The sequence below is a fragment of the Somniosus microcephalus genome, chromosome 2 (assembly GCF_052327205.1).
Source record: "Somniosus microcephalus isolate GS21.2 chromosome 2, FLI_Smic_1.0, whole genome shotgun sequence".
Taxonomy (NCBI): Eukaryota; Metazoa; Chordata; class Chondrichthyes; order Squaliformes; family Somniosidae; genus Somniosus; species Somniosus microcephalus.
The window spans coordinates 304,715,561-304,727,930 of record NC_140988.1 but is presented as its reverse complement, the minus strand read 5'-3'; the positions used below and the strand labels follow the sequence as shown (position 1 = coordinate 304,727,930).

Sequence of the window (12,370 nt, the reverse complement as noted above, 5' to 3'; positions counted from 1 at the left end):
TGTGAGCGCCTCTTTGTTTTATATCACGATTGTGTAAACATTAGAATTTTGTATTTTTGGCAGAGATCGTCTTTTTCAGCTTGAAGAAGCCATTACTCTTGAGGCTTTATAAGCCCAATAAATATTTTTAAGCTGTGCAATGGGCTGGCAGTTTCACTCCCACAGTCTCTGTGCTGCTGAACAGAGGTTAGGTACTTTCCCATAGATTAGGAGGGAAAATCAGAGTGAGAATCACCCCCGGCCACGCTCTTGCGCCACCAGGTGGCCAGTTACACAGTAACATTGGCAGAGGCCTTGGAAGAAGTCAACCATGTGCCCTCTCAGCTAATGAATGGTTCAAGCCTAAAGTGAAGGAAGCATAATAAGCATGCACACCCCTGACAGACTACCACTAGATGTCACTACTAATACACAAAGTATGTTTGCACCATGGAAGGAGAGATTTTCCTGGATCTGTGCCCAGGTGCGCTGGATCACCTGGGCACAGCGAATATCAGAAAATCGGGCAGCTCAGAGTACAGGAACCTGTCCAATTTTCCTTCCCAATTTTACAATACTCACTGCACTCGGGCGATCCAGTGCACCTGCGTGGACCTGGGAAAATCTCTCCTCCAGTGTAATTACTGTGGTACTGCAGCCCTTGCGGGAGGGTTGCATCTTCAGAAGGCTCTGTACTTTCAGATTTTTTTCCCCTCAACTTCTTACTCGTAACACTGAAATATACCAAGCCAGATTGAAAAATCGCATCACCATAGTAACCTAATGGTTGAAGTAATAAAAAAGCACTTCTTTCATCATCAGTGCAGAACAAGATTCAGAACATGACACATATGTAATTTGTGCTGTGAATGTGTAACACACATAAATAATAGAAAAATATTAATTGAATAGCAATTCACAATTTAAAGTATTGAGGTCACGGCAATGAAAAGTAAGTGCAGATATGAAATAATTTTGATCATTTAATTTGTATTCCCTTAAATCAGCTATCCTATGTAATTTTGTTTCAGTAGATCTTTTCTTAATTATTTTAACAACTATGTCTTTGTTATCAGTCTTTTTTCCCTCTCTCGGTTGCCCTGGCCAAGAGGGTAGACAGTCGATTTCTTACAAGCATCTGCCAATGCCTCTGATTTTACCTCAGTTTTGTGGGGAAGTGTCTGGCCTCTTTCTGGCATTTCTGCAATATGACACTACCAAAATTAGGAACTCAATGTGGGGAATCATTGTCTTCAAGCAGTGTCTGATTAGTCTGGGGCCATACATAATTCTCAACACTGCATTGTGTTGAAAGGGTAGAATTTGAGTTAGCACTTAAAGGGACAGTGCAGTTTTCTGTAAATCCAACAAATTAGTGAATTTTACCAATTTGGATAGTCTTGTATGTCAGCACTGCTTGTCTCGGTGATCCTGTTTGCTATTGGGACTTCTGACTTAAAATGGCACAGTGGCACCCTATTACACAAATTTAACTCCAATTTTTAGACTTTCTGCAAAATTAGTGCATTCAATATCTACAGATGGGGATTCAGTTACTTACTAAATTAAAAGAAAAATTATTAGGATAGCATGCCCTCAAGTGACTGATGTTGTCAGCATCTCTCTTCCTCCAGGTTTAGTGCAAGTATAAATATAAGGTCAATTGTGAGACCACTATTTTTGTCGTCCTGGCAGGAAAATGTGGACACAGCTCCCACCTCTGCAAAGCTGGTGGGCCTGACAAAGGCAAAAATGCTTCTCGCTTACATGGTTGAAGTTGTTGCTGATAGAACTTCAATAATAATTACCAATAATATCCTGCATGTCGGGTACTCCATTAATGTACTGGAGATCTAAAATGTATTAGTTACTGCAAATTTAGTGTTCAAATGTTATTATAAGTACTTTTATAGGTGCCAGGGTTTACTTGTGTACATGGAAATGGCAATCCTCCAAACTAGATTTAGAAAAGTCACCTTTTTTTTAAGTATAATTTTCTTCCCTTCCTTCTATATCCCTGGCTGATGGAGGGGTCAGTGATCCCTCTTCCAGGCATGTGCGGCTGTTGGATGGCTTTGGTGAGCAGTCCACGGTGACTTTTGCTTGGACTTCCCATCCCTCTTTGTGGGGAAAGCATCTGGCTTCTGTTCTGTGCCTTTCCACCTCAGCACAGCCAAGATCAAGAGCCATCCCCCTCCCCCTCCCCCTCCCCTCCCCTCCCCCCGCCATTGTCAAAGATCTCCCTTGTTTGCTGTTTGTGAATTCACTACAAATAGTGAACAGAGAAAATCTTCCCACAGCATGTGTGAAGTCGTGGCTGGGAACCTACATCCTCCAATATGCTGCACTGACACAGCACCCCTGAACATTCCATTTATATTGTACCAAACAGGATGATGTCATCACCATGACCTTTTTTTAACAGATTCATTAAGGTGACTGCAAATTGAGAATGGATAGCAATGTGGGGAAACATTCTGCATCTTGTGTATTATAACAATTCAATTTAAAATTAGTATTGCATCTAACATTAATTTTCATTTTAATAATCTAATTTGTAATTCAAATGCAATATATGATGTGGGATGCACAAATGATGTTCCACTCTTGGTGCTGACCATAATTCACTTGCAGCTTTTTTTTTGTTCCTGAGTTATTAGATTAGCCTATTTGTAAAATGTAAATTGTATTGCATGACCCCTATTTATCTATTCTCAGAATAAACACTTTCTTAATGTCAATTTGTTATACTTCTGATTTTGTTTTCAAAATTCTGTTGCAGTCATAATTCTAAGCTGTAAAGAATGCAGTAAATCCTTTGTCTGTTTAACAGAACTTCATGCTATTTAATGCTTTCTAAATAGTATGACTTTAATATATCTAATCTTAAGTCGAATGACAAGAAATGACCTTTGCTTCTTCTTTGTATTCACAGATGAACAGACCGATCCAGGTGAAGCCAGCGGACAGTGAGAGCAGAGGAGGTAGTTTGTCTTTGTTGCTCCAAGTTCTGGTGCTGAATATAATTTGTTGATTACTGCGCTGTTTCTGAGGCAAGAATGTATCAAAACAAGTGCTGGGTTGAGGGCCATCGCAATTTATTTTCTGTAAGGACATGGGGCTTCAGTTCTATGGTAGCACAGATTTTCCATTTAAAGCTGCAGTATCCTTATTCCAATGATCTAATTGTCAATTTCAGGTCAGTTTCGTGTGTGGAAAAGTCAATTAACTTAACTAGTGATCTCTGTGTATTTGGATACATTTAGGAGTTTGGTAAATAGATTACTAAAATTGAAAACAATACTGAGGGAAGACACCGAGAGAAATTCAAACAGTAGGATAAAATATTTTTTCCTAGTTTCACATTGCCAGCATTTTTACACAGGCCATATTCCTGCTGATCCTAAAGCACATCACTGTTCTTAAGTTAAATTTTCTAAAGAATTTATTAAATTAATTTAGAAGACAGAGTGGAATGTGCCCCTCACAGCAGGACTCTGTAAATACATTGAAGGAGGTACGTTATGTTTAGGGCATACATGGAAATTTATGAACAAAACTGGATTTGTTGAAGAAAATGTCTTTCAATATTTCAAGGCAACAGGATAGCAATCAGCGTTAGTGGGTATGTTAACCTGTGGTAAGACATGGCACAGTGACTTCATCAGAGGCTCATGCCTTGACTGCTCTGAATTATTTTATAGTACCTCCATGTTTTACAGAGCTGAATATTTGCTCTACAAGCTAAAATTAAAATTAAAATTAAACTACAGAATTTAAATGCTGGAAAATCTTTAAATTGTGATCGAATCTCAATAACGGCCTATGTGTATTGCTTTGCCAAATTATCTTTAGGTCTCGTCATTCATTTGTTTTGCCTATTTTGAATTTGGCTAGATTGCATATGGACATGTATGTATGTTGCTGCTTACCAAAAGAGTCCAGGAAGAAGGAGCCTGCAGTTTTTGAGCCCTCTCCCGCAAAGTGTTTTTCCAATCTGACTTCCTGACTCCTAGTATGCATTAAGACTTACATTTTACTTACTACATCAAATGACTAAAAGCTTACAAAATGTCTCCTTGAATAACTAGGTACTAAGAATTTTGTATGTTTTAAAGCTAATATGTGATATATACTATGGTCTCAGAAAGCCTAAAAACTGTGCTTCGTGACAACAGAATATCTTTTTATGATATACTAGAGTACCAGCAAACTAGTGTATTGTTTTTCAGTAAGGCACCTTTTCCTGTCAGCCGATTGAATTACAATCTTGGTCTAGAATCATAATCACAGTAAAATGCTCTGTTTATCACGTGTTGCCTACTTCAGTAATGCTGGTCATAGTTATTGTCATATGATTTTACTAAGCCCAGGGAATCTCAGTAATTAGATTGGATTCAATTAAAATGTTCAAATCTAAAATATTTTGCATTTTATATATATGCTACATCTTTAATAAAACGGTGAGGCCAGGTCCCAACATTCCATGGTCCGGGGAAGGGTGCAGGTCAATTGGATTGTCCTTAGTGAAGGGGGTAGGGGTGGGGGGTTCTGCATCCCACTCAAATATTGGCCCAAATCATTATCAGTGGGTGAGTCTTCCACTTGTTCCCCATCTGTCTTCTGGAGACTTTGGGTGGGTGTCTGGAACATGGTTTCCAGGCTACGTCGGGTTCCCAGTCAGCATGACTCTTAGAGCACAAGGTTCTCTACTGGGCCTTAAGAAAACCCCAAACAACATAATTGATCCCAGAAAAATCGATTACCTAATAAGTCTACTTCTGTAGCCAAATAAATATGTTTTTTAAAGTCTGTTAAGGATCACTGATGCTCAGCATGGTGCCACTTCGAGTTTGCAGTTGTCAGTCACGGCAGGTGTGATTTTTGCGCCCGTACAGGCACAGGATGCCTGCCCCAACTATGAAAATGATCCACCCCTGTGATTTAGGACGGAGATCATGGCATTGGCCGCAGTCAGACTGCAGTCTCGTTCCACCGTATTTGCGACAGCAATGCGGAACTCCTTGAATTTCAGGGCCCGACTGTCTTGTGGTTCGAAAGACTTTGTATGTCTTATAGTATCATTTGAACTCTTTAATAGTGTCACATATGCAATAGCAGATAACTAAGATTGCGTTAGATGGCAGTAACACTTCAAGGAGTTCAGCAGACTTGGTAAACTGTGATAGCCATGCTCAAGCATTTTATCAATGCCATCTGAACCCAGGGATGGGATAAATCCTTAAAATATATACCATGCGCACTGTCCTTCAAGTGAAACCTGATTGTGCTGTAGTTCAAGTGACATAGTGTAGAGCATTTCAGTTCTGATCATGGTTTCGATTGAAACAGCTTACCATTTGTCTCCATCTGCCAGGACACGTCCTAACTGTTTAATACCTCTGTTAAAACAGCCAACAGAGGAAAGTTTACTATTATTATCAATAGTAATTTCTACCACTGAATGAGTTGGGTCGAGTCGATGTTAGAATGGTTATGGAGAGGACAGATTTGATGGGCCAGATGGCCTTTCCTGTCCCATGTTTTATTATGTTCCTAGGTTTATGATATCTGCATTATATGCTAAGTATATGTTATTACACCTTACTATTACAATTTACTAATTGAAAAAAACCCAGAGTGTACTTTAACAGTAAGTTCTTATTGCAGACTCCCAGGACTGTTTTGCTTAACTCAAATCAGAAATTTGTTGTGCCAGGTGACATATGCTTCAATAATATATAATTTTTATTTCTTTGACCATTAAAAGTTACTTTCTATGTTTTTTTTATTGAAAAACATGTGACGGGCCAAGCCATAGTGCAGCAGTTCAAGAAGGCGGCTCACCACCACCTTCTCGAGGGCAATTAATGCTGGCATTGCCAGCAACACCCACATCCCATGAATGAATTGAAAAAATATCAAAAATAACAACAGAAAATGCTGGAAAAACTCAGCAAGCCAGGCAACATCCGTGGAGAGAGAAACAGAGTTAACGTTTCAGGTCGAAGACCCTTCATCAGGACTGAGAAAAAAAAGGCAGGAAATGAAACAGATTAAGAAGCAAGTAGGGGGCTGGGAAATGGGGGAGGGGATGAAAGAACAAAAGGGAAGGTCTGGGAGGGGTGAGGAGACATTAAGAGATATTAAAGGCGAGACGAGATGGTAATAGGACAAGTAAAGAGACAAAGGATGGCTCTAGATGAAGTGTGAAATGTGCTGGCAGAATAAAAGACAGCTGCCATGTGGGAGAGAGAGGAAAAAAAAGGAAAAGGCACAAACCAAAAGTGTGGATAAAAAATATATAAAAATATGATAGGGGCCGAGGTTATGATCTGAAATTGTTGAACTCGATATTGAGTCCGGAAGGCTGTAAAGTGCCTACTCGGAACATGAGGTGCTGCTCCTCGAGATTATGCTGAGCTTCCGTGGAACAATGCAAGAGGCCAAGGACGGTGAGGTCTGAGTGGGAATGGAGCGGTGAATTAAAATGACAGGCGACCGGAAGCTCAGGGTCACCCTTACGGACTGAACGGAGGTGTTCCGCAAAGCGATCACCCAATCTGCGTTTGGTCTCCCCAATGTAGAGGAGACCACATCGTGAGCAGCGAATACAGTATACTAGATTGCAAGAAGTACAAGTAAATCGCTGTTTCACCTGGAAGAGGTGTTTGGGGCCCTGGACATTGGGAAGGGGGGAGGTATAAGGGCAGGTGTTGCATCTCCTGCGCTTGCACATTGAAAAAATATCAAGGCTGAAAAGAATAAAAGAGAAGGCAAAGTGATTAATATTCGGCAATGACAAGTGTTGATTTTAAAAAAACCTGTAGATTGTAGGAAGAAGGAAAGATTGAGAGAGATAAGGAGTTCTATATTTTCAGGTCCTGTAGAAAGAATGAATTATAGGACGAGACAAAGGGACGATTTTAACCCTACTCGCTCAGCAGAAACCTGGCAGATGAGCATTTAAAATTGCCCTGGCTCTTACCTGTCTGAAAGCCGCTATGATCGCATCATCTAAAAATTTAACCTGCCCTCCTGTGCAGGCAGCAAGGACACGCGCCCAGAGCCAAAAGGGGCCTACTTTACATAGGCAAATAGTAGCCCAATGACATCATTGAGACCCGACTGTAATTTTAACTCAGGCCTGAGCGGGGAATCCACCTGGAGTTAAAATCAGGGTCCTGAGGCATAATTGCAACATAGTAAGAATGTAGGGAGCAGACAGAGGCCTGAATTTTAATCCTTTGGCGGGTTGGGAGCGGGCGGGGCTCGGAAGCGGTCGTTAAACCCGAGAGATTGGGTCAAATTTAATGACAGGGCCTGATTTGCATTTCAAACCTCTGTTTCCCACCCGCAGCCAGCCAGGTGGAGAAGCTGGCTGGCTGCGGGTGGGTAGGCCTGCGGCACCAGGCGCAGAGAGGAGGGAGGGATCGATTGGGGACCAGGGGTAGTCGGGGGGTCCGGAGGATGATCGGGGGGGCAGGGGCTGATCAGAGGGGCCGGAGGATGATCAGGGGGAGGCAGAAAACATTGGGGTGGTGTGAAGATCATCGGTAGTGGGCGGGTGAGAGGCCGAGAAGGCGATCGGAGGCCTGGGGGGTGAATTAGAGGCCTGGTGGGGGGGTGCGGGAGGAATCAGAGGTCTTGTGGTGGGGTGTTCAATCGCGGGGGGTGAGTTAGGCAGGGACTTAACTCTTGGATCCAGCAGTCCTCGCCTTCCATTAACTGTCGAGTTTCATGAGGCTTGCAAAATCCAACCAGCCACTGTTAAATTTAAAATGGTGGTTAAATCTGAGGCACGCCAGCCTCACTGTAATATTTAAATGGGCGACCCGCCTCCTGGGGGCGGATTGGCTACCCGCCCCCTGCCCTGCCTCCGTTAAAACCGGAAGTGGGTGGGCTAGAGACGGGTTGGTGGTCGGGATTCATATTTTTATCACTTTAACTTCCCACCAGACTCCAACCCCCAGAGTGTTTGCCTATTTGGAGTTTAGATGGAGCAATAAAGGAAAGTTTGAAGGAACATTGACCATAGTTGTATTGATAAAATAGTGATGGAAAGAGGAGTACGGTTATATATGTTATTACTTTGAGAACTGATTTAATGCCAGCAGTTATTCTCCGCGGTATAGCATCCTGTGGATCATTAACCCATAATGATGATATCACTGTAACTTCTCAGTCTTTACTCAGGGTACTTCAGTGCAACTTTTAACTGTCATTAATACAGATCCCATTTTACTGAAGCCATTAAATATTAGCAAAAATTACGAGTAGTGGGAAGAGAGTAAAAGGCCATTATTTAATCTCTTTCATGACATCATTCGAGTCAATTGATTACATTGCAGCCTTTATTACTTGGGTCTAAGGATTTATGTTTTTTATATACAATTATTAATAAATGAATATAAAAAGTCACAATAGGCAGCTGTGTCAGTGCCCTAATGGTACAGTGCAATGGTCGCTCAAAGCTTCTCCGAGTGGGAGAGGGTTAAACTCTATATAGCATGTTATGTCTGGGGATGTCACAATGAGACAGTTGTACTGCAGTATATTAGTAGATAGATTATGCATTTTAGATATCGTAATTGGCTGGCCAGTCGGCACTATTCCCGATAGGATCTTGCATTGTAAGAATGCTATTTGAATTTGAAAGTGGTAGGAAGGGTTATCCCAGTTGGAAGAGTGTACAGTGATCTTCCATGCAGGACCATGCTTCAACCCTTTGTCCATCATCTGCTGTTGTAATACAAAGCCCTCCTTCACCGCAATCATTGACTCATTAACACACTTCGTTGCCCATTGTTCAGCCAACCAGGTAGTGGATTTCTTTTATCTTTTACCATCATGACATCACGGTGCAGTATCCGAATGCTGAATATTTTTTTAAATAGTTATGCGTATAAAAATATGGCAAACCTCTGATCCACTTACTCAGACCTATCACTTAATGCATTCAAGGAGTTACAAGTTATAAATGCAGCCTAGACAAGGTTTTTTTTTTTACTGAATGCTTTCACTGCAGCAAGGCTTCTTTTTAAGAAACTACCTAAACCATATTTTTTGCCTTTTATGTTTTAGAAAAAGCAATATGATACCATAATGCCGTATTTAATGCATGATGGCATTGGTTAACTGCTGGAAGCCATGATTCCAAAATGGTGGTGCTAATAGTATTAGGGAAAGAACAGTTCAATCATACCAACGTTTTTTTTCAAAGAATTACTATAAATAAAAAAAAATTTCCAATTGGTTAGACCAGATCTCCACTCATTAATTTTCAATTTGTTTCGGCCAGATCTCTATCCACAATGCACATCACCCACATTTCGAGGAGTTTGATGAGCACAGGGAGCAACCACCTGAAACAGGCATTCGCGATTTCTTTTGTACACTTTGGTACAAGTGCTGCACTGGATGAAAAAGTAATTTAAAAGACATAAAAAGTATAATTCATTGTTTTAAAGGTTTCTTTTGGCAATTCAGTGGGTGGAATGGTTTTGTGCCATGGGTTTGGATACTGTGATCTTTTGACTTGGTCCTACAAATAAGTACATTAGTTTTCTCCATGGAAATTCTGCTATATTTTTATTTTCTGGAGGGTGAGGAACAGAGATACCACCCAGTTGAGAGCGAACCAAAGGAAGATTGTGCCCACCTGCCAGTACCTTTTAACTGAGTATACAGACAGAGGGAGACTCGGAGGAACTGCGAAGACTGTGACCGAGCTAAATTCAAGACAGAGATCGATAGGTTTTTGAATATCAAGGGATAAGGGGATAGTGCAGGAAAGTGGAGATGAGGTAGTAGATCAGCCATGATCTTATTGAATGGCCAAATGGCCTACTCCTGCTCCTATTTCTTATGTTCTTATATATTCTTATTATATGTTATGTTCTAAATTATTATTGTTCACTCTCGGGTTGAGGGTGTCACCAGAAAAGCTGGCATTTTTTGCCAATCCCTAGGACACAACTGATTGGCTTGTAGGCCAGTTCAGAGGGCAGTTAAGAGTCAACCATGTTGGTATGAGGCTAGAATCATATATAGGCCAGACTAGCTAAGGTTGGCAGACTTCCGTCCCTAAAGGACATGGGTCTTGGGTCTTTACGACAATGCGACAGCTTCATGGTCACTTTTTTACTGATACCAGGGGCTGGGTTTTCCCGCTTCTGACCCGCCCGGAGTGGGGGGTGCTGGTAGACTGCGGGAAACCTGGAAGTTTTAACTCCACAGCGTGCGTGTGACGTCATGGGCGGGGAACGCTGGCTGGACAGGATGCTGCAGCAACAGGTAGGTGCTGGGTCCAGGGGGCGGGGGGTGGTCTAAACCCGGGGCGGGGGGGTCCGATTTCCCACACTGGGGGGAGTTCCATTCTCCAACCTGCTCCTTCCGGCCCACAGGGAGTGTTCCCCGAGGCTGTGCTTGCCTTGCTGCAGCTACTGGTGTTCCTGAGGCCTGGAATTCCCGGCTGGCTGCAGTTAACCCTGCACAGCTTCAGGCCTCATTAATCAGGATTAAAATGCTAACCCGCCTCCTGGCAGCGGGTTGGTTGCCCGCCCCCCGTCCCCCCTGAGTAAAAATTGAAAGTGGATGGGTTGGAGGCGGGTTGGGGTTGGGATTTAGATTTTTAAAACTTTAACTTCCCCCCCGCCCCCACTGTTTCCAACCCAGTTCTTCATGTGAAAATTCCACCCCCCCCCCCAGCTTTTTATTTTCAGATGTTTTAAAAAACTGAATTCAAATTCTCACACTGCCATGGTGGGATGTGAACTCATCTCTGGATTATTAGTCCAGTAACATAACCACTACACTACTGTATTCATAGGAGCTAAATGCTGCAAGGGCCATGCCATCGGGAGTGGCACTGACAGTGGCCGGCAAGGTTGACTGCACCTCTTTCTACACTAGCGTAGACTTTATCTGCACCATCAGCCAATGTGTTGCCTACAGATGTCTGAAACAAGTGGCTGATGCATCAATCAGCACAGACTATTTCCTGCCTCCATATTTATTGTGTCAAAGACTGGATATTGGGATTTATTTTGCCCTTTGGAAAAATTGAACTATGCATTCACAATATTGAGAGACTTTTTAACACAGTGTCTTCCCCCTTATGTGGCAAGTTCTCTGCAAGTGTTCACATCCCTTTTACATTTCCCAACAATTTGCAACACAGGACTATATGCATGCTAAACAGCGGAAGCAGCATGCTATAGACAGAGCTAAACGATCCCACAATCAACAGATCAGATCAAAGCTCTGCAGTCCTGCCACATCCAGTCGTGAATGGTGGTGGACCATTAAACAACTGATGGGAGGAGGAGGCTCCATGAACATCCCCATCGTCAATGATGGCGCAGCCCAGCATGTGAGTGCAAAAGACAAGGCTGAAGCGTTTGCAACCATCTTCAGCCAGAAGTGCCGAGTGGATGATCCATATCGGCCTCCTCCAGAGGTCCCCACCATCACAGAAGCAGTCTTCAGCCAATTTGATTCACTCCACGTGATATCAACAAATGGCTGAGCGAACTGGATAAAGCAAATGCTATGGGTCTCGACAACATCCCGGCTATCGTGCTGAAGACTTGTGCTCCAGAACTAACCATGCCTCTAGCCAAGCTGTTTTAGTACATCTACAACACTGGCATCTACCCAACAATGTGGAAAACTGCCCAGGTATGTCCTGTCCACAAAAAGCAGGATAAATCCAATTCAGCCAATTACCGCCCCATCAGTCTACTCTCAATTATCAGCAAAGTGATGGAAGGTGTTGTTGACAGTGCTATCAAGCAGCACTTTCTCACCAATAACCTACCCACCGACGCTCAGTTTGGGTTCCGCCAGGGCCACTTGGCTCCAGACCACATTACAGCCTTGGTCCAAACATGGTCAAAAGAGTTGAATTCCAGAGGTGAGGTGAGAGTGACTGCCCTTGACATCAAGGCAGCATTTGACCGAGTGTGGCATCAAGGAGCCCTAGTAAAATTGAAGTCAATAGGCATCAAGGGGAAACTCTCCACTGGCTGAAGTCCTACCTAGCACAAAGGAAGATGGTTGTGCTTGTTGCCGGTCAATCACTCAACCCCAGGACATTGCTGCAGGAGGTCCTCAGGGCAGTGTCCTAGGCCCAACCATCTTCAGCTGCTTCATCAATGACCTTCCTCCATCATAAGGTCAGAAGTGGGGATGTTCGCTGATGATTACAGTGTTCAGTTCCATTCACAACTCCTCAGATAATGAAGCAATCCATGCCCGCATGCAGCAAGACCTGGATGACATTCAGGCTTGGGCTGATAAGTAACATTCGCGCCACACAAGTGCCAGGCAATGACTATTACCAACAAGTGAGAGTCTAACCACCATCCCTTGACATTCAACAGCATTA

The 12,370-nt window shown here is 42.8% G+C and overlaps 1 protein-coding gene across 5 annotated transcripts in view; it reads left to right on the top strand.

Annotated features, from left to right (window-relative positions):
* Positions 1-2,757: 2,757 nt before the first annotated feature.
* Positions 2,758-12,370, top strand: part of celf4 (CUGBP, Elav-like family member 4) — a 635,318-nt gene continuing 625,705 nt past the window's right edge. For 2 of the 5 annotated variants that reach the window (XM_085973949.1, XM_085973954.1), the window contains exon 1: positions 2,759-2,963. In XM_085973949.1, the coding sequence (XP_085830075.1) occupies positions 2,885-2,963 (79 nt within the window). In that variant the 5' untranslated portion in view covers positions 2,759-2,884. Of the gene's footprint in view, positions 2,964-12,370 lie in introns of all 5 variants that reach the window. The other 3 variants (XM_085973941.1, XM_085973945.1, XM_085973959.1) reach the window with 3 other exon arrangements.